Source organism: Coregonus clupeaformis, chromosome 24 (genome assembly GCF_020615455.1).
Source record: "Coregonus clupeaformis isolate EN_2021a chromosome 24, ASM2061545v1, whole genome shotgun sequence".
Lineage (NCBI taxonomy): Eukaryota > Metazoa > Chordata > Actinopteri > Salmoniformes > Salmonidae > Coregonus > Coregonus clupeaformis.
In genome coordinates, this window is record NC_059215.1 from 22,331,737 (window position 1) to 22,357,614 (window position 25,878).

At 42.0% G+C, this 25,878-nt stretch overlaps 2 protein-coding genes across 3 annotated transcripts; one reads left to right on the plus strand and one right to left on the minus strand.

The window, feature by feature from the left end:
• Positions 1-2,810: 2,810 nt before the first annotated feature.
• Positions 2,811-15,097, minus strand: LOC121538458 (zinc finger protein 341). Of its 2 annotated transcripts, none has more exons than XM_041846487.1 (15): positions 14,869-15,097; positions 14,299-14,409; positions 10,511-10,701; positions 10,097-10,246; positions 9,316-9,519; positions 9,007-9,190; positions 8,780-8,870; positions 8,398-8,657; positions 5,086-5,276; positions 4,670-4,878; positions 4,407-4,503; positions 4,194-4,326; positions 3,990-4,101; positions 3,756-3,826; positions 2,811-3,609 (listed from the first exon to the last, which is right to left on the minus strand). In XM_041846487.1, the coding sequence occupies exons 1-15, from the start codon at positions 14,897-14,899 to the stop codon at positions 3,137-3,139; spliced, it is 2,508 nt and encodes an 835-aa protein (XP_041702421.1). In that variant the 5' UTR covers positions 14,900-15,097; the 3' UTR covers positions 2,811-3,136. The 2 variants fall into 2 exon arrangements, with proteins under 2 accessions (XP_041702421.1, XP_041702420.1); XM_041846486.1 differs by having other exon boundaries at positions 8,780-8,873; positions 14,869-15,096.
• A 270-nt stretch (positions 15,098-15,367) lies between these two features.
• On the plus strand, positions 15,368-25,136 carry LOC121538459 (transcription factor E2F1). The gene is made up of 7 exons (XM_041846488.1): positions 15,368-16,822; positions 16,984-17,086; positions 17,208-17,427; positions 17,868-18,020; positions 20,819-20,933; positions 21,089-21,320; positions 23,596-25,136. The coding sequence occupies exons 1-7, from the start codon at positions 16,577-16,579 to the stop codon at positions 23,829-23,831; spliced, it is 1,305 nt and encodes a 434-aa protein (XP_041702422.1). The 5' UTR covers positions 15,368-16,576; the 3' UTR covers positions 23,832-25,136.
• The last annotated feature ends 742 nt before the right edge of the window (positions 25,137-25,878 follow it).

Genomic DNA, 25,878 nt, shown 5'->3' on the forward strand with positions numbered 1-25,878 from the left:
TTCCTTAAGTTTCATTCATAGAATGTTATATACTGTACACAAAATAGAATTGGTACAGTGGGGGAAAAAAAGTATTTAGTCAGCCACCAATTGTGCAACTTCTCCCACTTAAAAAGATGAGATAGGCCTGTAATTTTCATCATAGGTACACGTCAACTATGACAGACAAATTGAGGAAAAAAAATCCAGAAAATCACATTGTAGGATTTTTAATGAATTTATTTGCAAATTATGGTGGAAAATAAGTATTTGGTCACCTACAAACAAGCAAGATTTCTGGCTCTCACAGACCTGTAACTTCTTATTTAAGAGGCTCCTCTGTCCTCCACTCGTTACCTGTATTAATGGCACCTGTTTGAACTTGTTATCAGTATAAAAGACACCTGTCCACAACCTCTAACAGTCACACTCCAAACTCCACTATGGCCAAGACCAAAGAGCTGTCAAAGGACACCAGAAACAAAATTGTAGACCTGCACCAGGCTGGGAAGACTGAATCTGCAATAGGTAAGCAGCTTGGTTTGAAGAAATCAACTGTGGGAGCAATTATTAGGAAATGGAAGACATACAAGACCACTGACAATCTCCCTCGATCTGGGGCTCCACGCAAGATCTCACCCCGTGGGGTCAAAATGATCACAAGAACGGTGAGCAAAAATCCCAGAACCACACGGGGGGACCTAGTGAATGACCTGCAGAGAGCTGGGACCAAAGTAACAAATCCTACCATCAGTAACACACTACGCCGCCAGGGACTCAAATCCTGCAGTGCCAGACGTGTCCCCCTGCTTAAGCCAGTACATGTCCAGGCCCGTCTGAAGTTTGCTAGAGTGCATTTGGATGATCCAGAAGAGGATTGGGAGAATGTCATATGGTCAGATGAAACCAAAATAGAACTTTTTGGTAAAAACTCCACACGTCGTGTTTGGAGGACAAAGAATGCTGAGTTGCATCCAAAGAACACCATACCTACTGTGAAGCATGGGGGTGGAAACATCATGCTTTGGGGCAGTTTTTCTGCAAAGGGACCAGGACGACTGATCCATGTAAAGGAAAGAATGAATGGGGCCATGTATCGTGAGATTTTGAGTGAAAACCTGCTTCCATCAGCAAGGGCATTGAAGATGAAACGTGGCTGGGTCTTTCAGCATGACAATGATCCCAAACACACCGCCCGAGCAACGAAGAAGTGGCTTCGTAAGAAGCATTTCAAGGTCCTGGAGTGGCCTAGCCAGTCTCCAGATCTCAACCCCATAGAAAATCTTTGGAGGGAGTTGAAAGTCCATGTTGCCCAGTGACAGCCCCAAAACATCACTGCTCTAGAGGAGATCTGCATGGAGGAATGGGCCAAAATATCAGCAACAGTGTGTGAAAACCTTGTGAAGACTTACAGAAAACGTTTGACCTGTGTCATTGCCAACAAAGGGTATATAACAAAGTATTGAGAAACTTTTGTTATTGACCAAATAGTTATTTTCCACCATAATTTGCAAATAAATTCATTAAAAATCCTACAATGTGATTTTCTGGAGAAAAAAAATCTCATTTTGTCTGTCATAGTTGACGTGTACCTATGATGAAAATTACAGGCCTCTCTCATCTTTTTAAGTGGGAGAACTTGCACAATTGGTGGCTGACTAAATACTTTTTTCCCCCACTGTACCTCCAAAGGAAGTCAGGAATCTGCACGATAGATTTACTGTTCATGCGGCAGGTGAAAAAATTGACGTCTGGCCATGGATGAGGTACAGTGCCTTCAGAAAATATTTATACCCCTTGACTTATTCCACATTTTGTGTTACAGCCTTTATTCAAAATTAAATGTTTTTCTCACATATCTACATACAATACCCCATAATGACAAAGTGAAAACATGTTTAGAGATTTTTGCTAATTTATTGAAAATGAAATACAGAAATATCTAATTTACATAAGTATTCACACCATTGAGTCAATACTTTGTAGAAGCACCTTTGGCAGTGATTACAGCCGAGTCTTTCTGGGTAAGTCTCTTAAGAGCTTTCCACACATGGATTGTGTAACATTTTCACATTATTATTTTCAAAACACTTCAAGCTCTGTCAAATTGGTTATTGATCATTGCTATACAACCATTTCCAGGTCTTGCCATAGTTTTAAGTCAAAATTGTAACTCGGCCACTCGGTAATATTCACTGTCTTCTTGGTAACCAGCTCAAGTGTATATTTGGCCTTGTGTTTTAGGTTGTTATCCTGCTGAAAGGTGAATTAACCTCCCAGTGTCTGTTAGAAAGGTTTTCCTCTAGGATTATGCCTGTGCTTAGTTCCATTTTTTTTAATCCTGAAAAACTCCCCAGTCCTTAACTATTACAAGCATACCCATAATATGATGCAGCCACCACTATGGTTGAAAATATGGGGAGTGGTACTCAGTAATGTGTTGTATTGGATTTGCCCCAATAATTGTATGTGTGGGGTAAAGAGATGAGGCAGTCATTAAATAAATTACGTTAAACACTATTATTGCACACAGAGTGAGTCCATGGAACTTTACTTATTAAGCACATTTTTACTCCTGAACTTGCCATACAAAAGGGGTTGAATACTTATTGACTCAAGACATTTCAGGTTTTCATTTTTAATGAATTTTGGAAAATTGAAAAAATTCAACAATTCCTCTTTGACAATATGGGGTATTGTGTGTAGACAGTCCATTTTAAATTCAGGGTGTAACACAAAATTTGGAAAAAGTCAAGGGTTGTGAATACTTTCTGAAGGCACTGTAACTCACTGTTCTGAATAACAATCATCACTGTGAAAGGAAAAAGTGCCAAGCTTCAATGTTTTAATATAAAACAAATAATTGACACCCCTTTCATTTAATTGGAGGGATATAGTGAGATTCATATCCCTTCCACATGCAAAGGTAGTCTCAGGACAAGCTTTTCAAGATTCTGCTTGAATAACTCCGGTCTAGTCTTGGCACCAGTCTGTTTAGCTATCTTTCCACTCCTGTCATGCTAAACTTTGGCATATGACAAGGAGTACAAGGAGTGGAATGTTAGCTAAACAGACTGGTACCCAGGCTAACTCAGGCCTCAATCCACTGTCTCTACAAACATGGGTAATCTGCTGTAACCAGCCAGTCTCACTCCACTCAGCAGTCTCCAAAGTGTTCCTCCTGCTCTGCCTCTCCTCCCTCCAACTGATCCTCAACTGGGACAATTGACATCATCGCCTGAGGGTCCTTGATCCTCTCCTCCTCTTCATCATCCTCCTCCTCCTCCTCCTCCTCCTCCTCGTCGTCATCATCATCTTCCCCCTCCCTTTCATCCACCTCTTCCCTGCTCTGTTCAATCTCTGACTCCTGGTTCCCATTTGACCCCTGGTTCCCCTCTGTTCTGTGTCCCTGCCTCTTCCTCGTCACTCTTTTCTCTGCCCCGTCCTTCTCCACCGCAGCCCCTGCCATGGGGCACTTGTGGTCTCTGTAATACTTCTGTCGGGTGAAGCCCTTTTTGCAGGTGGCACAGCGGAAACGATAGTTGTTTGTGTGTGAGCGTTGGTGCTCAAGCATGTGGGCTCTTCTGCTGAAAGCTTTCTGGCAGTACCCACATTTATAGGGCTTGATACCTTGGGACGACAGAAATAAAAGTATGGCTCTCAATTGTTTTGAATCCTCACTTTAAATGGCTGTCAAGAGCTGCAACAAGGTAAATTATGTTTATAGCTGTGATTGGTGTATTAATCATTTACTACAACAGACAGGAAATACTCACCAGAATGAGACAGTATGTGTGCCTTCAACTTGTCTGGTCTGTTAAACTCTTTAGTGCAGCCAACATGTGTCCTGAAAGCACAAAATAATGCTTTGAATACACCAATAAAAAAACAGAGCTTTCTGTTACATTGACGTCAAAAGATATCCCCAGGTTTTTATTGGATTCCTTTGTGGCTCAGGTTTCCAAATAGCCTCACATATGATCTGTTCGAAAAACAGAAGCCTCACTTACCTAAACGGACATTTGTATTTCTTAAAGGGCTCATGAATGAGCATGTGCCTCTTCACCTTGTCCTTCCTGTTGAACATGGCCTCGCAAACAGAACATTTATATGGCTTTTCTCCTGCAATGAAATGACAGTGTTGCCATAAGCACAGTAGAGAGAACCGAGTGAAAGTTATTTGCACCATGGGGTAATGTGTCTGCATGCCTCACCTGAGTGGATAAGAGTGTGCAGTTTGAGGTAGTGCTCTGTTTTGAAGAACTTTGTACATATCTGACATTTGAACCTCCCTCCGATACCATGTGTGGGCAGGTGCCGCCGGAAATACCTCTCACAAGTAAAAACCTGATAAAAAGATATGCATTATTTAGAGTGACTTAATCCTAACATAGCAGCGAGTGACATACATTTTTTCTAGAGCATACCTTTTGGCAATGTGGGCAGGGGAAGTTATGTGAGGCGGTTAACAAATGCTGCTCCAAGGCCTCTTGCGTGGAGTACCGGCTTTGGCATTTCATGCACCTGAGTGTGAAAGAAACACTGGTGAAACCACTAACCCCATGGGGTCAAACTGAAGGCCATATAAAACACTGAGAGAAGCTGTGATCACACTGAAAAGAAAGCAATTGACTGAACTTTGTAAGCATTAGTATGGCCAAATTAGGAGAGTGGAGATAGTGAAGGTGACCTATAGAAAGTGGTCTCCTTGCGTGGGTTCTGCTGGGGACAGAAGCAGTGGGAGTACTGGTGCACCCCCAGCTCAAACAGCGAGGGGAACACCTTGCTACACAGGTGGCAGCGGTAGGTGAGCTGCTCCTGGTGCGTCCGGATGTGCTCCAGGAACAGATCCAGCTTCTGGAACGTCTGGGAACAGGACTTCACTACACACTTATATACCTGAAACACAGCAGGAAGAAACATTAGAAGGATTAGTGGTGAGAACAGAGCTCTTAAGGAAGACATCTGACACAATCACATTTCTATTTGAATACCTGTGCAAAGGAGAACAAAAAAGTTTGCCAAATAATATGCATAATAAGACTTGTGCATGAGTGCTTCATTACTGTTCTGGGTAGATCCTTCCCTCTGGCCATGTGGACTCACCTGCTCCCCTTTGTGCTGGGTCATGTGAGATTTGAGCTGGAAGTAGGTGCTGAACTTGCTGGCACAGAACTGGCACTGGTAGGAGCTGTCGATCAGGATGATCTGCTTGGTCTGGGCCTGCTGGCCGTTCTGCTTGCCGTGACCATCACCCAGGCTGTCACAGTCTCTCTCCTCAGGCTTACCTGGGGCTTCTGGACACACATTCAGCACACAATCTACATTTATAATACATACTTAGGCCCTTAATAATACATACAGTGGGGAGAACAAGTATTTGATACACTGCCGATTTTGCAGGTTTTCCTACTTACAAAGCATGTAGAGGTCTGTAATTATTATCATAGGTACACTTCAACTGTGAGAGACGGAATCTAAAACAAAAATCCAGAAAATCACATTGTATGATTTTTTAAGTAATTAATTTGCATTTTATTGCATGACATAAGTATTTGATACATCAGAAAAGCAGAACTTAATATTTGGTACAGAAACCTTTGTTTGCAATTACAGACAGAGATCATACGTTTCCTGTAGGTCTTGACCAGGTTTGCACACAATGCAGCAAGGATTTTGGCCCACTCCTCCATACAGACCTTCTCCAGATCCTTCAGGTTTCGGGGCTGTCGCTGGGCAATACGGACTTTCAGCTCCCTCCAAAGATTTTCTATTGGGTTCAGGTCTGGAGACAGGCTAGGCCACTCCAGGACCTTGAGATGCTTCTTACGGAGCCACTCCTTAGTTGCCCTGGCTGTGTGTTTCAGGTCGTTGTCATGCTGGAAGACCCAGCCACGACCCATCTTCAATGCTCTTACTGAGGGAAGGAGGTTGTTGGCCAAGACCTCGCGATACATGGCCCCATCCATCCTCCCCTCAATACGGTGCAGTCGTCCTGTCCCCTTTGCAGAAAAGCATCCCCAAAGAATGATGTTTCCACCTCCATGCTTCACGGTTGGGATGGTGTTCTTGGGGTTGTACTCATCCTTCTTCTTCCTCCAAACACGGCGAGTGGAGTTTAGACCAAAAAGCTCTATTTTTGTCTCATTAGACCACATGACCTTCTCCCATTCCTCCTCTGGATCATCCAGATGGTCATTGGCAAACTTCAGACAGGCCTGGACATGCGCTGACTTGAGCAGGGGGACCTTGCGTGCGCTGCAGTATTTTAATCCATGACGGCGTAGTGTGTTACTAATGGTTTTCTTTGAGACTGTGGTCCCAGCTCTCTTCAGGTCATTGACCAGGTCCTGCTGTGTAGTTCTGGGCTGATCCCTCACCTTCCTCATGATCATTGATGCCCCACGAGGTGAGATCTTGCATGGAGCCCCAGACCGAGGGTGATTGACCGTCCTCTTGAACTTCTTCCATTTTCTAATAATTGCGCCAACAGTTGTTGTCTTCTCACCAAGCTGCTTGCCTATTGTCCTGTAGCCCATCCCAGCCTTGTGCAGGTCTACAATTTTATCCCTGATGTCCTTACACAGCTCTCTGGTCTTGGCCATTGTGGAGAGGTTGGAGTCTGTTTGATTGAGTGTGTGGACAGGTGTCTTTTATACAGGTAACGAGTTCAAACAGGTGCAGTTAATACAGGTAATGAGTGGAGAACAGGAGGGCTTCTTAAAGAAAAACTAACAGGTCTGTGAGAGCCGGAATTCTTACTGGTTGGTAGGTGATCAAATACTTATGTCATGCAATAAAATGCAAATTAAATTACTTAAAAATCATACAATGTGATTTTCTGGATCACAGTTGAAGTGTACCTATGATAAAAATTACAGACCTCTACATGCTTTGTAAGTAGGAAAACCTGCAAAATCGGCAGTGTATCAAATACTTGTTCTCCCCACTGTACATTATGACATTCACTACCGGTCAAAAGTTTGGATGACATAGTGGTAATAAGTAATGATAACCAAAATCTTATGTCAATGAAGTACACTACTGGTCAAAAGTTTTAGAACACCTACTCCTTCGAGTAGGGGGGGGTATACAGAAGATAGCCCTATTTGGTAAAAGACCAAGTCCATATATTGTGGCAAGAACAGCTCAAATAAGCGAGGAGAAACAACAGTCCATCATTACTTTAAGACGTGAAGGTCAATACGGAAAATGTCAAGAACTTTGTGCAGTCTTCAAGTGCAGTCGCAAAAACCATCAAGCGCTATGATGAAACTGGCTCTCATGAGGACCGCCACAGGAATGGAAGACCCAGAGTTACCTCTGCTGCAGAGGATAAGTTCATTAGAGTTACCAGCCTCAGAAATTGCAGCCCAAATACATGCTTCACAGAGTTCAAGTAACAGACATCTCAACATCAACTGTTCAGAGGAGACTGTGTGAATCAGGCCTTCATGGTCGAATTGCTGCAAAGAAACCACTACTAAACACCAATAATAAGAAGAGACTTGCTTGGGCCAAGAAACACGAGCAATGGACATTAGACCGGTGGAAATGTGTCCTTTGGTCTGGAGTCCAAATTTGAGAATTTTGATTCCAACCGCCGTGTCTTTGTGAGACGCGGTGTGGGTGAACGGATGATCTCCACATGTGTATTTCCCACCGTAAAGCATGGAGGAGGAGGTGTTATGGTGTGGGGGTGCTTTGCTGGTGACACTGTCTGTGATTTATTTAGAATTCAAGGCACACTTAACCAGCATGGCTACCACAGCATTCTGCAGCGAAACACCATCCCATCTGGTTTGGGCTTAGTGGGACTATAATTTGTTTTTCAACAGGACAATGACCCAACACACTTCCAGGCTGTGTAAGGGCTATTTTACCAAGACAAAGGAGAGTGATGGAGTGCTGCATCAGATGACCTGGCCTCCACAATCCCCCCGACCTCAACCAAATTGAGATGGTTTGGGATGAGTCGGAGTGCAGAGTGAAGGAAAAGCAGCCAACAAGTGCTCAGCATATGTGGGAACTCCTTCAAGACTGTTGGAAAAGCATTCCAGGTGAAGCTGGTTGAGAGAATGCCAAGAGTGTGCAAAGCTGTTATCAAGTCAAAGGGTAGCTATTTGAAGAAACTCAAATATAAAATATATTTTGATTTGTTTAACACTTTTTTGGTTACTACATGATTCCATATGTGTTATTTCATAGTTTTGATGTCTTCACTATTATTCTACAATGTAGAAAATAGTAAAAATAAAGAAAAACCCTTGAATGAGTAGGTGTTCTAAAACTTTTGACCGGTAGTGTACTTCATTGACTTAAGATTTTGGTTATCATTACTTATTACCACTATGTCATCCTCAAAAGGTCTCAATGGCCCATAGAGAAATAATAATGATTCCACAGTGAAATGATTACCTGGCTGCTCCTCTTCCTCATGCTGTTGTTCCTCCTGTTGCTCCATGACCTCCTCTGCACACAGTGGGACCACCTTGACTGTGATGGGCAGCCTGGACACCGTACTGGGCAGCCTGGACACCGTACTGGGCAGCCTGGACACCGTACTGGCCACGCCCGAGGGCCACACTTTGTGTGTCTGCATGTGCTTCTTCACATTAGACTTCTGGGCAAAGGCCCGGCCACATACAATGCACTGGAAAGGCTTCTCCCCTGTATGACTGTAGAGACATCAAAGATTATAATGTAAAACATATGATTTTCTTATCCTGGGTAGATTCAATGCATACTGATATTGCTTTTCTGTTTGGGCTGAATGGTAAATGTGATTTGTTAAGCTCACCTTCTGATATGTTGCTGGAGATCAAAGTTTTTGGAGAATACTTTTTCACAGAAATTGCACTTCAGCTTCTGTGACTTTCCTTTCATTTGTTCTGCTGAAAAGCCAATGGATATGAACAACGGACAACATTATTTAATTTTGCCAATGATGAGAAACAATGTAAAAATATATTTTTTAGGATCAGACCAATATGTACTGTATATTGACATTTGTTTTCAAAATCATACCCGCTGCTCCATTCTGGCCTTTCTTGCCATTTTTGGGTCGTTTAGGAATGATCACTTTGTCAAACTCCCCAAGCTCAGTTAGGTTTGCAGTGATGCTGCAGGTTTTGGTTTTGGTGCCTTGCTTCCCCGGGCTGTATACTGGAGGAGTGTTGAATGACTGGCTCTCCACACACTGACTGGGGACCTGTGGGCATAAATAATACACGCATTGTGTTAGTGAACTACTGAGCCAAACTCTTTAGGAAGTTGCCCAAACACTGCAGAGTACAAGTCTGTCATCCTCCTCATTCTCTGTTAGTAAAAACTCACCTGTACAGATTGGAACAGCTGCAAGCCCAGGGTGTGAATCTCTGCACTACCACTCCCAGACATTTGAGGCATTGCGCTGTAGACCTGGACCACTGAGTTGCTGACACTGGATGGCACAGGCTGAGACTGTCCGGGTGGGAGAGAGTGGGAGGACTGCTGATGGTGCTGAAGGTAGGATGCACCTGTGTGCATACTCAGGTTACTCTAAGAAGGAAAGGTAATGAAAATGATCGGAGAGGTTGAGAGTAGAAGAAGTTCAGGAGCAAAATATATATATCTATAATAGAATTATTGTAAAATTAACTGTGTCCATAAGGTGTAGATAGTAAGTATAGACCGGAAGTAGAGGCCTGGGCATTGTTGTTCACTAACTTACTCCAAGTAGGGAAAGGATGGCGGGGTTGAAAAGTAATAAAAGGGAGTATATATATAAAAAACATGGGGGATTGGAAGTGATGCAGACAATTACATTGATAGAAGATACAATCTATCTGAAATATTAAGCTGATCCATCCCCCCCAAAGAAAAAAAAAGAAAAAGAAGGAAAGGTAAACAAGATATGTAGTGAATAAAGGCTGAAAGAATATACTTCTTACTGAGAAGAATAGCTTAATTGGGGATGCAAAGTTCCGTTAACTTGGGTGGGAAACTTTCCGGAATTGTTAGGCAATAAGCAGGGAAATCCCAAATCATCCAAACTGGATTTCTGGAAAACCAGGAAATCTTGGGGAAGTTACTGGAATTGTGCAACCCTATACTTAATTGAATGAAAACAACTTACCTGAATAGGGGGCTGCATTGCTGCCATGGGTTGGTCAATGGATGTGAAAGCGGAGATGGCAGACATCAGAACATCATCACTCACTAAAACATTGCCTTGGACCAGTGTGTGAGTAAGAGGAGATGGAGGCACTGTGATGTATGTGGATACCTGATGTGGATGGCCAAACAAAGAAAAAAGGAAGACTACATTATTGCATTTACATTGCAAGTGAATGATAGTTCTGGAGCATGCTATGATAGTTCTGGAGCATGCTATGATAGTCCCCAGCCCATACAGTAAGTACAGGAGATCGGTAACTAGTTTATTTTGCCAGACTCATGGCGCGCCGCTGTGGGAAGAGACTAAGTAATAAAAAAACATCTTAGCTACCAATCAAAATCATACGTCATAAGCCAGTAGTACAGTACCCACCTGTCTGTTGGCGGGGGTCTGTGGCACAGAGCTAATGGAGGGCACAGGGGTGTAGGCGTTACTAGATGCCAGTGATACTGTAGACAGGGAAGGGGCATTGGACTGGCATTGCTCTCTCTTGTGGGTCATAAAGGCAGGCAATAAGTTGAACTGTTTCTTGCACTTCCCACAAAGAAAGACATCTTCATCATCTGTAGAGAACAATTGGGAATGTACAGTGCCTTCAGAAAGTATTCACACCCTTTGATTTTTTCCATAATTTGTTGCATTACAGCCTGAATTTAAAATAGATTAAACTGAGATTATGTCACCACCCTACACACAATACCCCATAATGTCAAAGTGGAATTATGTTCAAGAGTAAAAATGTGCTCAACAAGTCACATAACAAGTTGCACGGACTCACTGTGTGCAATAATATTGTTTAACATGATTTCCACAGTGTGGAATGACTACCTCATCTCTGTACCCCACACATACAACCCTCTGTAAGGTCCCTCAGTTGAGCAGTGAATTTCAAACACATATTCAACCACAAAGACCAGGGAGGTTTGCCAATGCCATTGAATATCCCTTTGAGCATGATAAAGTTATTAATTACACTTTGGATGTTGTATCAACACACCCAGTCACAACAAAGATACAGGCGTCCTTCCTAACTCAGTTGCCGGAGAGGAAGGAAACCGCTCAGGGATTTCACCATGAGGCCAACGGTGACTTTAAAACAGTTACACAGTTTAATGGCTGTAATAAGAAAAAACTGAGGATGGACATTGTACTTTTTTTTTTCATTTTTTTTTTTAGGGGGTAGATCAGCTTTAATATTTCAGATAGATTGTAACTTCCATCAATGTAATTGTCTGCATCACTTCCAATCCTCCATATGTTTTTTTTCTCTCGCATATACAGTATGTATATACAGTGGGGAGAACAAGTATTTGATACACTGCCGATTTTGCAGGTTTTCCTACTTACAAAGCATGTAGAGGTCTGTAATTGTTATCATAGGTACACTTCAACTGTGAGAGACGGAATCTAAAACAAAAATCCAGAAAATCACATTGTATGATTTTTTAAGTAATTAATTTGCATTTTATTGCATGACATAAGTATTTGATACATCAGAAAAGCAGAACTTAATATTTGGTACAGAAATCTTTGTTTGCAATTACAGAGATCATACGTTTCCTGTAGGTCTTGACCAGGTTTGCACACACTGCAGCAGGGATTTTGGCCCACTCCTCCATACAGACCTTCTCCAGATCCTTCAGGTTTCGGGGCTGTCGCTGGGCAATACGGACTTTCAGCTCCCTCCAAAGATTTTCTATTGGGTTCAGTTCTGGAGACTGGCTAGGCTACTCCAGGACCTTGAGATGCTTCTTACGGAGCCACTCCTTAGTTGCCCTGGCTGTGTGTTTCAGGTCGTTGTCCTGCTGGAAGACCCAGCCAAGACCCATCTTCAATGCTCTTCCTGAGGGAAGTAGGTTGTTGGCCAAGATCTCGCGATACATGGCCCCATCCATCCTCCCCTCAATACGGTGCAGTCGTCCTGTCCCCTTTGCAGAAAAGCATCCCCAAAGAATGATGTTTCCACCTCCATGCTTCACGGTTGGGATGGTGTTCTTGGGGTTGTACTCATCCTTCTTCTTCCTCCAAACACGGCGAGTGGAGTTTAGACCAAAAAGCTCTATTTTTGTCTCATCAGACCACATGACCTTCTCCCATTCCTCCTCTGGATCATCCAGATGGTCATTGGCAAACTTCAGACAGGCCTGGACATGTGCTGGCTTGAGCAGGGGGGACCTTGCGTGCGCTGCAGGATTTTAATCCATGACGGCGTAGTGTGTTACTAATGGTTTTCTTTGAGACTGTGGTCCCAGCTCTCTTCAGGTCATTGACCAGGTCCTGCCGTGTAGTTCTGGGCTGATCCCTCACCTTCCTCATGATCATTGATGCCCCATGAGGTGAGATCTTGCATGGAGCCCCAGACCGAGGGTGATTGACCGTCCTCTTGAACCTCTTCCATTTTCTAATAAATTGCGCCAACAGTTGTTGCCTTCTCACCAAGCTGCTTGCCTATTGTCCTGTAGCCCATCCCAGCCTTGTGCAGGTCTACAATTTTATCACTGATGTCCTTACACAGCTCTCTGGTCTTGGCCATTGTGGAGAGGTTGGAGTCTGTTTGATTGAGTGTGTGGACAGGTCTCTTTTATACAGGTAACGAGTTCAAACAGGTGCAGTTAATACAGGTAATGAGTGGAGAACAGGAGGGCTTCTTAAAGAAAAACTAACAGGTCTGTGAGAGCCGGAATTCTTACTGGTTGGTAGGTGATCAAATACTTATGTCATGCAATAAAATGCAAATTCATTATTTAAAAGCCATACAATGTGATTTTCTGGATTTTTGTTTTAGATTCAGTCTCTCACAGTTGAAGTGTACCTATGATAAAAATTACAGACCTCTACATGCTTTGTAAGTAGGAAAACCTGCAAAATCGGCAGTGTATCAAATACTTGTTCTCCCCACTGTACATACATCCATACACACACACATATCCTTTTTTAAATTATATTTCCCTTCATTACTTTCCAACCCCACCACCGCTTCCCCAATTGGAGTAAACTAGTGAACAACAACGCGTAGGCCTCTACTTCCAGCCCATATGTACTATATACATTTTATGGACACAGTCAAATTCTACAATAATTATATTTTGTTTATTTTTACTCCTGAACTTCCTCCGATCATTTTCATGATGTCCATCTGGTTTGCTTCTATATGCCATATTTTTCTAACTGTGCTCTTTCAGAAAAGCTCTCAACCTATAACCTATATAGTTATTATGGACACTGTACTTATTCCACAATACTAACCTAAATGACAAAGTGAAAATAAGGAAGTGTGTACAGAATATGAATATTCCAAAACATGCATCCTGTTTGCAATACAACACATCACTGAGTACCAATCTCCATATTTTCAAGCATGGTGGTGGCTGCATCATGTTATGGGTATGCTTGTTATCAGCAAGGACTAGGGAGTTTTTTTTTTTGGATAAAAAGAAACAGAATAGAGCAAAGCACAGGCAAAATCCTAGAGGAAAACCTGGTTCAGTCTGTTTTCCAACAGACACTGGGAGACAAATTCCCCTTTCAGCAGGACAATAACCTAAAACACAAGGCCAAATATAAACTGGAGTTGCTTACCAAGATGACATTGACTGTTCCGGAGGGGCCTAGTTATAGTTTTGACTTAAATCTGCTTTAAAATCTATGGCAAGACTTGAAAATGGATGTCTAGCAATGATCAACAACCAACTTGACAGAGCTTGAAGAATTCTAAAAAGAATAATGTGCAAATATTGTACAATCCAGGTGTGCAAAGCTCTTAGAGACTTACCCAGAAAGACTCACAGCTGTAATCGCTGCCAAAGGTGATTCTAACATGTATTGACTCAGGGATGTGAATACTTTTGTAAATGAGATTTCTGTATTTCTGTTTCAATTTCTAAAAACATTTTTGCCATTATGGGGTATTGTGTGTAGATGAGTGAGACAAAATATATTTTGAATTCAAGCTGTAACACAACTAAATGTGGAATAAGGGGTATGAATACTTTCTGAAGGCAGTGTATCAACACTTCAGTATTTCAACTGCAATCAGTGGAGATACAGAATGCACCCTTGTTTTGAGTTACTGTAGTACCTAGTTTTCTCTGATCAACACATTAGAAATTGCAGTCAGACAAAAATTAAGAGGATAAAGGGAAGTGGAGGGACGCACACACCCATTGCCTGAATGGTAGATGAGCCTGAGACGTTCTGGTTGTTTGGGTCAGAGACACCTCCCTGGCCATCCAACAGAGACTGGACAGCCAGGACTGTCTGGTTGTCCATCCCTGGAAGAGAATAATTGATCTGGAGGTCAGAACGGTGCAGATCATGGTGATGATATACCATAGAGTAGTACGACAGGAACAAATCAAAATAGGATTGGTGCGCCACTTCTATTCCGACAACAAGCAAGTCTCTCAGTGGGTTGTAGCGCAAGTGGCTATTGTTTCAATGCGACATACTCCCTCTTCTCAAAGAATCACCAAACCAAGGAAATAGCTATGCATTACCATAAGCAAATGTAAAGAACACACGCAAAATTATCCAAATCCACTCAACGAAATGATAACTAGCTAGCTCTCTGGCATCGATTATTATATAAATTGTCCTTTATCATATCACATTGACATAATTACACCTCCTAGATAACCCAAAATAACCTCACTTTTTCCAGAAAACATTGTCTTACAACCCATTCAGATGTTGTTAAATTAAAAGTGTGAATATGATCAATGTGTCGATACCTTCCAGGACTTCAAATATAGCCTGCGCCATCTTGTAGTTCTTCTGTGTGTAGGCGCTCGATGAACATGACTGCGTATCCGATAACGTTATGTGGGCGGATTCTCTCTGCCCAACAACTGGTCCAGGGCCAGTTTCAACAGTTTTGGTCTTCTATTTTTAGTTAAGGATTCGGGTAGGAAAGGCTGATCCCAAGTCAGACATTAACTCATTCATCTCCCCTCTCAATTTGCTTCACAAAATAGTTACCAAAGAATAAAGCTAATCAAATAACTCATGATATATTCAAAGGTACACTTTCTCACATTTTATCTATTAGCCAAAAACATGTTTTCCCATTCATAACAATGAAAAGCGTGGCATCACAGAGAGTGGCACTTCATGGAGCCAATGACAAGTCTGGGAAATTCTGACGTTAGAGGGGCGCATTCGCTCAACCAATTGAAATCGTGATATTCATGCACGTGCATGTTTCGCGGCAAAAATATTTGGCGCGTAAACATCAACCCTTGTTCTGATCAGCTGGAACAACAACAACAATAACACAGTCGATTTGGCGCTCAGATTATAATTTTTATGGATGGACTTCAGTCAAGGTGATCAGCAAGAGGATCCATATAATTCGTTTATCGGATATGTTGATTTTTTTGGGAATATTTGCCATTATTTCGGTTTTGTTGGATTGATTCCAGGGTATGCTAACCAAAACGAGAAGGTGAAGAACTGAGTTGGCTAGTAACATTACTGTAGGTAGCTAGCATTCCAACGTGCCCTAATTGTCATTTGAAAGGATGCATAATACATCCAGTTATTCTTCCAAGGTAGCTGAAATAAAAGTTAATGTTAGTGCAATATTGCGTTAGGAAGAGTAAACGCTATTTAGGTTGCTGATTTGTTTATAGTTAATATGTTGCTGGTAAATTTCGTCTGAAACTGAGTTGGCTTGTGTCTTCTGTCCCATCCTAACCCTAAAGCGAACACAACCCCTTTACAATACCAGCTAGGTAGCTAACTACAGTAGCTAAGTTTTTCTAGGTCGTTGGATGCAGTATTCAAGGAACTCTGCTCGCTAGCGACACAGTAAGCAAATTATTAGCTTTACAAACTGTACCGAACGAAAGTTATTTTGATGTCAACCAACGTTAGCTAACTAATTAGCAATTGACAAAGGGAAAATAGTTGCTAGATGTGGCCAGGCCTCACCGCACACTCATTGTAAAGATGAAAACAATAGATTGCATAGAAAAGCTAGCAGCCAGTTAGCACGCTAGCTAACATTCGTGCATGTTTATTTCACTTTTGTAAGCTATAGAAACATTATTCAATACAACAATTTATCTTGTATAGTTACGGACTGTAACTACTGTCTGCTAGACTGCAGCTGTCAGAAAGCGCAACAACTGTCTCTAACGTTATTTTATAACTGGATAATTGTTAATTGTTAGGAAGCACCACCATACATTACCATGCATTTTTGATTTTGTTCGTTTTAGTTGTTGAAGCTTTATTGTCAGTAAGCTAATGTTAATATTATACATGCTTAATCTCATTATTTGTAGGTCAACTCTTCTAATACGTTTGCACTATTATTCACATACATTAGAGATGACTTGTGTCAGAAGGTGCTGATAGTAGCATATCAAGCCATTGGACTTGAATTCTGCCCCAAAACACAATTTAGGGAACTAGAGCACCCCAGTTGTGTGTGCAATGTCAGAGGCACTAGTATCAGGTCAGACTTCGGAGGATCTTTTGGCAGACTTTGAGTCTCTTTTGAATGCTGGGAGTATTGACCTAGCCAAGGACCACAGGATAGTCATCATTTCCACCCCCAGCAATGTGGGCTTAAACTCAGCTGTCCCCAGCAACACTGGAGAGATCCTCCTGTTCGCTACCCCCCAAGGCCCTGAGGATGTGGTCCAGGACCAGCGACTGCCAACTCTGGGACGACCTCCGGTAGGTAGTTAACTGACCATTTTGATATGGGTGTTGGCCGGGGTGTGAATATGATGTAAAGTTATCCCTGTACAATGACTACAGAAAGTGTGTATGTGTGAGAGAATGATCTGTAGCATCCATACTAACTTTTTAGCACCCCCCCATAACTTGTGTTTCAGGTGAAGAGGAAGCTGGACTTGGACAGTGATCACCAGTATGTGAGCACCTCTCGCCCACCTTCTCTTGGGAGGGCCCCAACGTCCACACCAGCACCACCCAGAGGTACAGCCCCCTGTTCTACATTCACAATTCAAATATAACTATTCATTTTAATTCAGTTGTAACTATTATAATTTTGGCCAAAGACAATAAAAGTATTTTCCTTATTGTGTCCTTCTCTCAGTTCCAAAGCCTTCGACAGAGAAGTCTCGCTATGATACATCTTTGAACCTGACCACCAAGCGCTTCTTGGACCTGCTAGCCCAGTCTCCTGACGGGGTGGTGGACCTCAACTGGGCCTCGCAGGTCCTGGAAGTGCAGAAGAGACGCATCTATGACATCACCAATGTCCTGGAGGGTATCCAGCTCATCTCTAAGAAATCAAAGAACAACATACAATGGCTGTAAGTCTGAACTCTCATACTGTACATACAGTATGACAATATCAAAAGTGTGTTCTGGCCTTTCTGGCTTAGAATCCTTATTGTGCTGGCCTCTACAGATATTTATTATATTTTTTATTTTATCTTTATTTAACTAGGCAAGTCAGTTAAGAACAAATTCTTATTTACAATGACAGTCTACACCGGCCAAACCCAGACGATGCTGGGCCAATTGTGTGCCGCCCTATGGGACTCCCAATCACGGCCGGTTGTGATACAGCCTGGAATCGAACCAGGGGGTCTGTAGTGATGCCTCAATCACTGAAATGCAGTGCCTTAGACCGCTGCGCCAATCGGGAGCCCAAATATCATTCAATACATACACTACATCATCAGTGATTCCACAGGATATGTGTATTAGCAACACTTTTTCCATTATCCTAACATTCTGTTTGTGACAGGGGGAACCGCATTGATGGAGCATCTGTTTCCCGTTACCAGGACCTACAGAAAGAGGTCTCTGACTTGACACAGGCGGAGGAGAAACTGGATGAGCTCATTACCAAGTGTAACCTCCAGCTCAGACTCCTCACTGAGGATACCCAGAACAAGAAATATCCTTTTGTGTCTTGTCTGTCTTTCTGTTTGTGTGTGTCTGTGCTTTTTGTATCTACTGTACAGTGGGGAAAAAGTATTTAGTCAGCCAGCAATTGTGCAAGTTCTCCCACTTGAAAAGATGAGAGAGGCCTGTAATTTTCATAATCGGTACACGTCAACTATGACAGACAAAATGAGAAAATAAAATCACATTGTAGGATTTTTAATGAATTTATTTGCAAATTATGGTGGAAAATAAGTATTTGGTCAATAACAAAAGTTTCTCAATACTTTGTTATATACCCTTTGTTGGCAATGACACAGGTCAAACATTTTCTGTAAGTCTTCACAAGGTTTTCACACACTGTTGCTGGTATTTTGGCCCATTCCTCCATGCAGATCTCCTCTAGAGCAGTGATGTTTTGGGGCTGTCGCTGGGCAACACGGACTTTCAACTCCCTCCAAAGATTTTCTATGGGGTTGAGATCTGGAGACTGGCTAGGCCACTCCAGGACCTTGAAATGCTTCTTACGAAGCCACTCCTTCGTTGCCCGGGCAGTGTGTTTGGGATCATTGTCATGCTGAAAGACCCAGCCACATTTCATCTTCAATGCCCTTGCAGATGGAAGGAGGTTTTCACTCAAAATATCACGATACATGGCCCCATTCATTCTTTCCTTTACACAGATCAGTCGTCCTGGTCCCTTTGCAGAAAAACAGCCCCAAAGCATGATGTTTCCTCCCCCATGCTTCACAGTAGGTATGTGTTCTTTGGATGCAACTCAGCATTCTTTGTCCTCCAAACACGACGAGTTGAGTTTTTACCAAAAAGTTATATTTTGGTTTCATCTGACCATATGACATTCTCCCTATCCTCTTCTGGATCATCCAAATGCACTCTAGCAAACTTCAGACGGGCCTGGACATGTACTGGCTTAAGCAGGGGGACACGTCTGGCACTGCAGGATTTGAGTCCCTGGCAGCGTAGTGTGTTACTGATGGTAGGCTTTGTTACTTTGGTCCCAGCTCTCTGCAGGTCATTCACTAGGTCCCCCCGTGTTGTTCTGGGATTTTTGCTCACCATTATTGTGATCATTTTGACCCCACGGGGTGAGATCTTGCGTGGAGCCCCAGATCGAGGGAGATTATCAGTGGTCTTCCATTTCCTAATAATTGCTCCCACAGTTGATTTCTTCAAACCAAGCTGCTTACCTATTGCAGATTCAGTCTTCCCAGCCTGGTGCAGGTCTACAATTTTGTTTCTGGTGTCCTTTGACAGCTCTTTGGTCTTGGCCATAGTGGAGTTTGGAGTGTGACTGTTTGAGGTTGTGGACAGGTGTCTTTTATACTGATAACAAGTTCAAACATGTGCCATTAATACAGGTAACGAGTGGAGGACAGAGGAGCCTCTTAAAGAAGTTGTTACAGGTCTGTGAGAGCCAGAAATCTTGCTTGTTTGTAGGTGACCAAATACTTCTTTTCCACCATAATTTGCAAATAAATTCATTAAAAATCCTACAATGTGATTTTCTGGATTTATTTTTCTCAATTTGTCTGTCATAGTTGACGTGTACCTATGATGAAAATTACAGGCCTCTCTCATCTTTTTAAGTGGGAGAACTTGCACAATTGGTGGCTGACTAAATACTTTTTTCCCCCACTGTACATACAAGACCACTGATAATCTCCCTCGATCTGGGGCTCCACGCAAAATCTCACCCCGTGGGGTCAAAATGATCACAAGAACGGTGAGCAAAAATCCCAGAACCACACGGGGGGACCTAGTGAATGACCTGCAGAGAGCTGGGACCAAAGTAACAAAGCCTACCATCAGTAACACACTACGCCGCCAGGGACTCAAATCCTGCAGTGCCAGACGTGTCCCCCTGCTTAAGCCAGTACATGTCCAGGCCCGTCTGAAGTTTGCTAGAGTGCATTTGGATGATCCAGAAGAGGATTGGGAGAATGTCGTATGGTCAGATGAAACCAAAATATAACTTTTTGGTAAAAACTCAACTCGTTGTGTTTGGAGGACAAAGAATGCTGAGTTGCATCCAAAGAACACCATACCTACTGTGAAGCATGGGGGTGGAAACATCAAGCTTTGGGGCTGTTTTTCTGCAAAGGGACCAGGACGACTGATCCGTGTAAAGGAAAGAATGAATGGGGCCATGTATCGTGAGATTTTGAGTGAAAACCTCCTTCCATCAGCAAAGGCATTGAAGATGAAACGTGGCTGGGTCTTTCAGCATGACAATGATCCCAAACACACTGCCCGGGCAACGAAGGAGTGGCTTCGTAAGAAGCATTTCAAGGTCCTGGAGTGGCCTAGCCAGTCTCCAGATCTCAACCCCATAGAAAATCTTTGGAGGGAGTTGAAAGTCCGTGTTGCCCAGCGACAGCCCCAAAACATCACTGCTCTAGAGGAGATCTGCATGGAGGAATGGGCCAAAATACCAGCAACAGTGTGTGAAAACCTTGTGAAGACTTACAGAAAACGTTTGACCTGTGTCATTGCCAACAAAGGGTATATAACAAAGTATTGAGAAACTTTTGTTATTGACCAAATACTTATTTTCCACCATAATTTGCAAATAAATTCATTAAAAATCCTACAATGTGATTTTCTGGATTTTTTTTCTCTCATTTTGTCTGTCATAGTTGACGTGTACCTATGATGAAAATGACAGGCCTCTCTCATCTTTTTAAGTGGGAGAACTTGCACAATTGGTGGCTGACTAAATACTTTTTTCCCCCACTGTATGTATTTCAATATGCATTATAGGGCAGTGTTTTTTCTTTAACATAATGGCACGCTGGGTTATTTGATGTGCCAGGATCTACGGAAGTCTTTTGACTCTCCTGACCAGCTGGTGATGGTTATCAGAGCCCCTCCAGAGACCCAGATGCAAGTCTCAGAGCCCAGTGAGGTATGTGGGAGGAAAATAGAACAATGGATGCTTGCTCAAGACTCTTTTCTGGACCAAATACTGTATTCCAGCTAATGTGGTTTACACACCAACCAGAACTATTGATTTGTATCCTCTCTGTTTCAATAAATTATTCATTTGTTGTCTTCTGGCAGGGGTATCAGGTCTCCCTGAAGAGCACTCAGGGTCCCATCGATGTCTTCCTGTGTCCAGAGGACATTTCTGGTGTCTGCAGCCCAGTGACAGGCATCAGCCCTTCTAAAGCCACAGATCAGATAATGCCCCAGCCTGCAGAACAACCACCGTGCAGCTCCACACAGGAAACGACATCGTCAACAGCTGTGTCCCAACAGAACTCCTCTCCACTGCCATTGTTTCGTGAAGCAGGTAAGCTGCTCCCACTAGTGTCACCCTGATAGGTTCAGGAATGTCTTAGATTTCTTCCAGAAATCTAATAGAGTGCAACTGAAGGCAATAAACAACTTCTCTGATAGAAAACAGCCTATGGGCATCAATATTAGTCAAACACACACAGTGAGACAGACTACCAAGCAGCGCAGCGTATTGCACTTTGTTTACATAAGACAACACGTCACATTTTTTTACTTGAGAAATACTGCAACAAACACCTTAGCTAGATTTAAATTGCCCGACTTAAACCTCGGCAAAAACGTCACAATTAATTACTGATTTCTTGAGTTGTCTTAGTGCATTCGGAAGTATTCAGACCCCTTGACTCTTTCCACATTTTGTTACGTTATAGCCTTATTCTAAAATGGAATAAATACATGTTTTCCCATATCAATCTACACAAAATACCCCATAATGACAAAGCAAAAACAGGTTTTTAGAAATATTTGCAAATTAATTAAAAATACAAAACTGAAATATCTTATTTACATAAGTATTCAGACCCTTTGCTATGAGAATCAAAATTGAGCTCAGGTGCATCTTGTTTCCATTGATCATCCTTGATGTTTCTACAACTTGATTGGAGGCCACCTGTGGTAAATTCAATTGATTGGACATGATTTGGAAAGGCACACACCTGTCTATATAAGGTCCCACAGTTGACAGTGCATGTCAGAGCAAAAGGGTACCAAAACATTTAAGAGTGTGCTCCTAATCTCAGCTCGTTACCTGTATAAAAGACACCTGGGAGCCAGAGATCTTTCTGATTGAGAGGGGGTTAAATACTTATTTCCATCATTAAAATGCAAATCAATTTATAACATTTTTGACATGCGTTCTTCTGGATTTTTTATTGTTGTTATTCTGTCTCTCACTATTCAAATAAACCTACCATTAAAATTATAGACTGATCATTTCTTTGTCAGTGGGCAAACGTACAAAATCAGCAGGGGATCAAATACTTTTTTCCCTCACTGTATATCCACAGTAAAACAAGTCCTATATCGACAACCTGAAAGGCCGCTCAGCAAGGAAGAAGCCACTGCTCCAAAACCGTCATAAAAATGCCAAACTACGGTTTGCAACTGCACATGGGGACAAAGATCGTACTTTTTGGAGAAATGTCCTCTGGTCTGATGAAACAAAAATAGAACTGTTGGCCATAATGACCATCGTTATGTTTGGAGGAAAAAGGGGAACGCTTGCAAGCCGAAGAACACCATCCCAACGTGAAGCACGGGGGTGGCAGCATCATGCTGTGGGGGTGCTTTGCTGCAGGAGGGACTGGTGCACTTCACAAAATAGATGGCATCATGAGGAAGAAAAATGATGTGGATATATTGAAGGAGACATCAGTCAGGAAGTTAAAGTTTGGTCGCAAATGGGTCTTCCAAATGGACAATGACCCCAAGCATGCTTCCAAAGTTGTGGCAAAGTGACTTAAGGACAACAGTCAAGGTATTGGAGTGGCAATCACAAAGGCCTGACCTCAATCCTATAGAACATTTGTGGGCAGAACTGAAAAAGCGTGTGCGAGCAAGGAGGCCTACAAACCTGACTCAGTTACACCAGCTCTGTCAGGAGGAATGGGCCAAAATTCACCCAACTTATTGTGGGAAGCTTGTGGAAGGCTACCCGACACGTTTGACCCAAGTTAAACAATTTAAAGGCAATGCTATCAAATACTAATTGAGTGTATGTAAACTTCTGACCCACTGGGAATGTGATGAAATAAATAAATAAAAGCTGAAATAAATCATTCTCTACTGTTATTCTGACATTTCACATTCTTAAAATAAAGTGGTGATCCTAACTGGCCTAAAACAGGGAATTTTTACTAGGATTAAATGTCAGGAATTGTGAAAAACTGAGTTTAAATGTATTTGACAAAGGTGCATGTAAACTTCCGACTTCAACTGTATGAGGATATATAAAAAAAACTATTTAATCAATTTTAGAATAAGGATGTAATGTAACAAAATGTGGAAAAAGTCAAGGGGTCTGAATATTTTCAGAATGCGCTGTAGATTCATTCTGACTATTTTGAGGAAGTGATACTGGCTTTGTTCCTATGGTGTCTCATGGGGGACAAACATCAGTAACTGCCACACAGAACCACACTCCAAAGACTGAAATCTTGTTTTTCATAATGAGAAACCCATACAGAATCGGTGCGTTCAGTCGTTCTTTAACGTTCCTCAATGGCTATTAGCCGTGGTCACTAAAACTGAATTTCCATTTTTCTTTACAGGAGCAGTCCTGGAATGTGACCCGTTCCCCAACCTGGGAGTGCTGCCGGAATTTGACCTTTCACCCCTGTCGTCCTCTGACTTCCTCAGTGGGGAGTGCCTTGGTAACCCACTGGACGGGTTCATCAACCTGTCCCCTCCACAAAGCCACGACTACCACTTTGGCCTAGACGAGCACGAGGGCATCACTGAACTGTTTGACTCTGACTTTGGAAACTTCACCCCACTAGAGTTCTGAGGATGGGGTGGAGAGAAACACCCACAGAAGGAGAATGAGGTTGTATCTCTATCGAAACACCCAATACCCTCTCTGAAGAAAGAAGTATACCCATGTGGCTATAATACAGAATTGTACAGCACAAACAGTAATGGCACTTAAGTCGTCTAGCAAAAGAGTTTAGCTTTAGATGGCTATTTAATTTATTTCTATACAGATAATGTTTTTGTACCAAGAATGTTTTTTTTTATTTTTTAAAGTGGTTTTTGCAGGTGTACTTGTGGGATATGGACTTGTGATTATCAGCTTGAATATTAGCATGTAAGCTAATGCTGAATATGTTATATTAGGTAGGCATTTTTGCCATAGTCTCAGGTGTAAGGAAGAGTCAGACTTTTCCAGTAAGAGTTGGGTTTCAGATGCATTTTAAGAAGTCATACAGTATGTTGGCCAATGGTAATGGCAGGATATAGCCTAAGTAGGTTAAGAGACCTAACTGTTTTATAGATGAAGTTTGGGATGGGGGCAGTTGGGATGTCATGCCTTAAAGGAAAGATTCACCATTTTGAATGTTCTATCGTTTTTGTGCATCTCTGAGCGATGTTCTATTGATTCCCGGGGTCCTTTCATGTTTTCATGTGTATCTGAGCTATTGCCGTTAAAGCTTGAGATGCACAAAAACGAAAGAACATTCAAAATGGGTGAACCTTTCCTTTTAATATTGATGAGATCCGTTTGGTAATCTAATTACCAATAAGAGAATCTTATCCCTTTTAAAACCTGTCCATATTGGTCTACAGTTTGAATATATTGTTTTACCAGGCTATACATTTGGTTGATTGTCAGTCATACAGTATCAGTTTGTCCTTATCATGAACCTCATCACAACTCCTTTTCTGCAGGACTTATGCAGTGCCTTATAAAAAAAAAAGTCTGGTGGATGGATTCAATTCAGGTGTTATGCTGTGTCTATAATTTAGTTGTTTGTATGCAAGTGTTAGATTTGCATTTCTTAACAGCAAGTTGTTGATTACTACTATTTGGGGGCCATCAGGCTACTATACTTGAGAATTCAGCCACTGTGTTAACAGCGCTTAAGGGAAACTAACTCTGCAGTCAATTTCACTTTGTTCAGCGCTTTGTTTTATAACAATATTACAAAATGAACTTTTTTCCCACAAATTCACTGGTGAAAATAATTACTTGTACCAATCCACCGAGTGGTTTATCAGCATGTCCTTTGTATCAAGTTAGTTTTTTGAAGAATAAAAACATCTGAAGTTGCCACATTGGGCAGGTGATTAAAAAATAAAGTTAAAAAACAAACTAACTGCGAAGAGTTCCATTAGCCTAAAACATCTCTCTGGTTCCTTCCCATTGTTTAAGTGTAAGACAGACAATTGATGGCATTTATGACAGTCGGGCAAGTTGAACCTGAATTGAGAATATTCTTACAAACAAAATACAAAGAATTCCAGTACTTTCTGATTCCTCCCTTGTAGATGACAGGCAGGTTTGGGGTTATTGTTTTGGTGGAAGAGCTTAATTTGCTTCCACTGGTCATGGCGCCTTTGTTAAGGTCAACGACATCATGAACTTTACCCTGTACCAGGACATTTTAGCCAAAATTCTAGTAACCTCTACCAGGAGGCTGAAACTTGGCTGCAAGTGGATCTTCCAGCAAGACAATAGCTCCAAGCACACATCAACATCCACAAAGACATGGTTAATTGACAACAAAATCAACATTTTGCAATGGCCATTTCAGTCTCTGGACTTGAACCCCATTGAAAACATGTGGTCTGAATTGAAGAGAGCAGTCCATAAGAGCAGACGGAGGATATTAAGGATCTGGAAAGATTCTGTATTGAGGATTGGTCTAAGATCCGTCCAAATGTGTTCTCCAATCGTATAAATATTTTGAAAAAGGCTCTGTGCAGTTATTCTCGCAAGGTGAGGTATTGAAAACGGGTGCCAATCATTTTGTCCTATCTTTTTGAGATAAAAAAATATTACTTGTTAAACAAAATCTCTATCTGAGCAATTGTGTTAGTATAAAATAATATAA

What these genes read in the sequence shown, in the direction of transcription:
- LOC121538458 (XM_041846486.1), bottom strand. Translation starts at nt 14,899, where the DNA reads ATGGCGCAGGCTATATTTGAAGTCCTGGAAG. An exon ending in TATATTTGAAGTCCTGGAAG is followed by an intron (nt 14,410 to 14,868) that starts GTATCGACACAT and finishes ATTCTCTTCCAG; the next exon opens with GGATGGACAACCAGACAGTC. An exon ending in AGGCCAGAATGGAGCAGCGG is followed by an intron (nt 8,874 to 9,006) that starts GTATGATTTTGA and finishes TTGGCTTTTCAG; the next exon opens with CAGAACAAATGAAAGGAAAG.
- LOC121538459 (XM_041846488.1), top strand. Translation starts at nt 16,577, where the DNA reads ATGTCAGAGGCACTAGTATCAGGTCAGACTTCGGAGGATCTTTTGGCA. An exon ending in CAACTCTGGGACGACCTCCG is followed by an intron (nt 16,823 to 16,983) that starts GTAGGTAGTTAA and finishes CTTGTGTTTCAG; the next exon opens with GTGAAGAGGAAGCTGGACTT. An exon ending in AAGAACAACATACAATGGCT is followed by an intron (nt 17,428 to 17,867) that starts GTAAGTCTGAAC and finishes TGTTTGTGACAG; the next exon opens with GGGGAACCGCATTGATGGAG.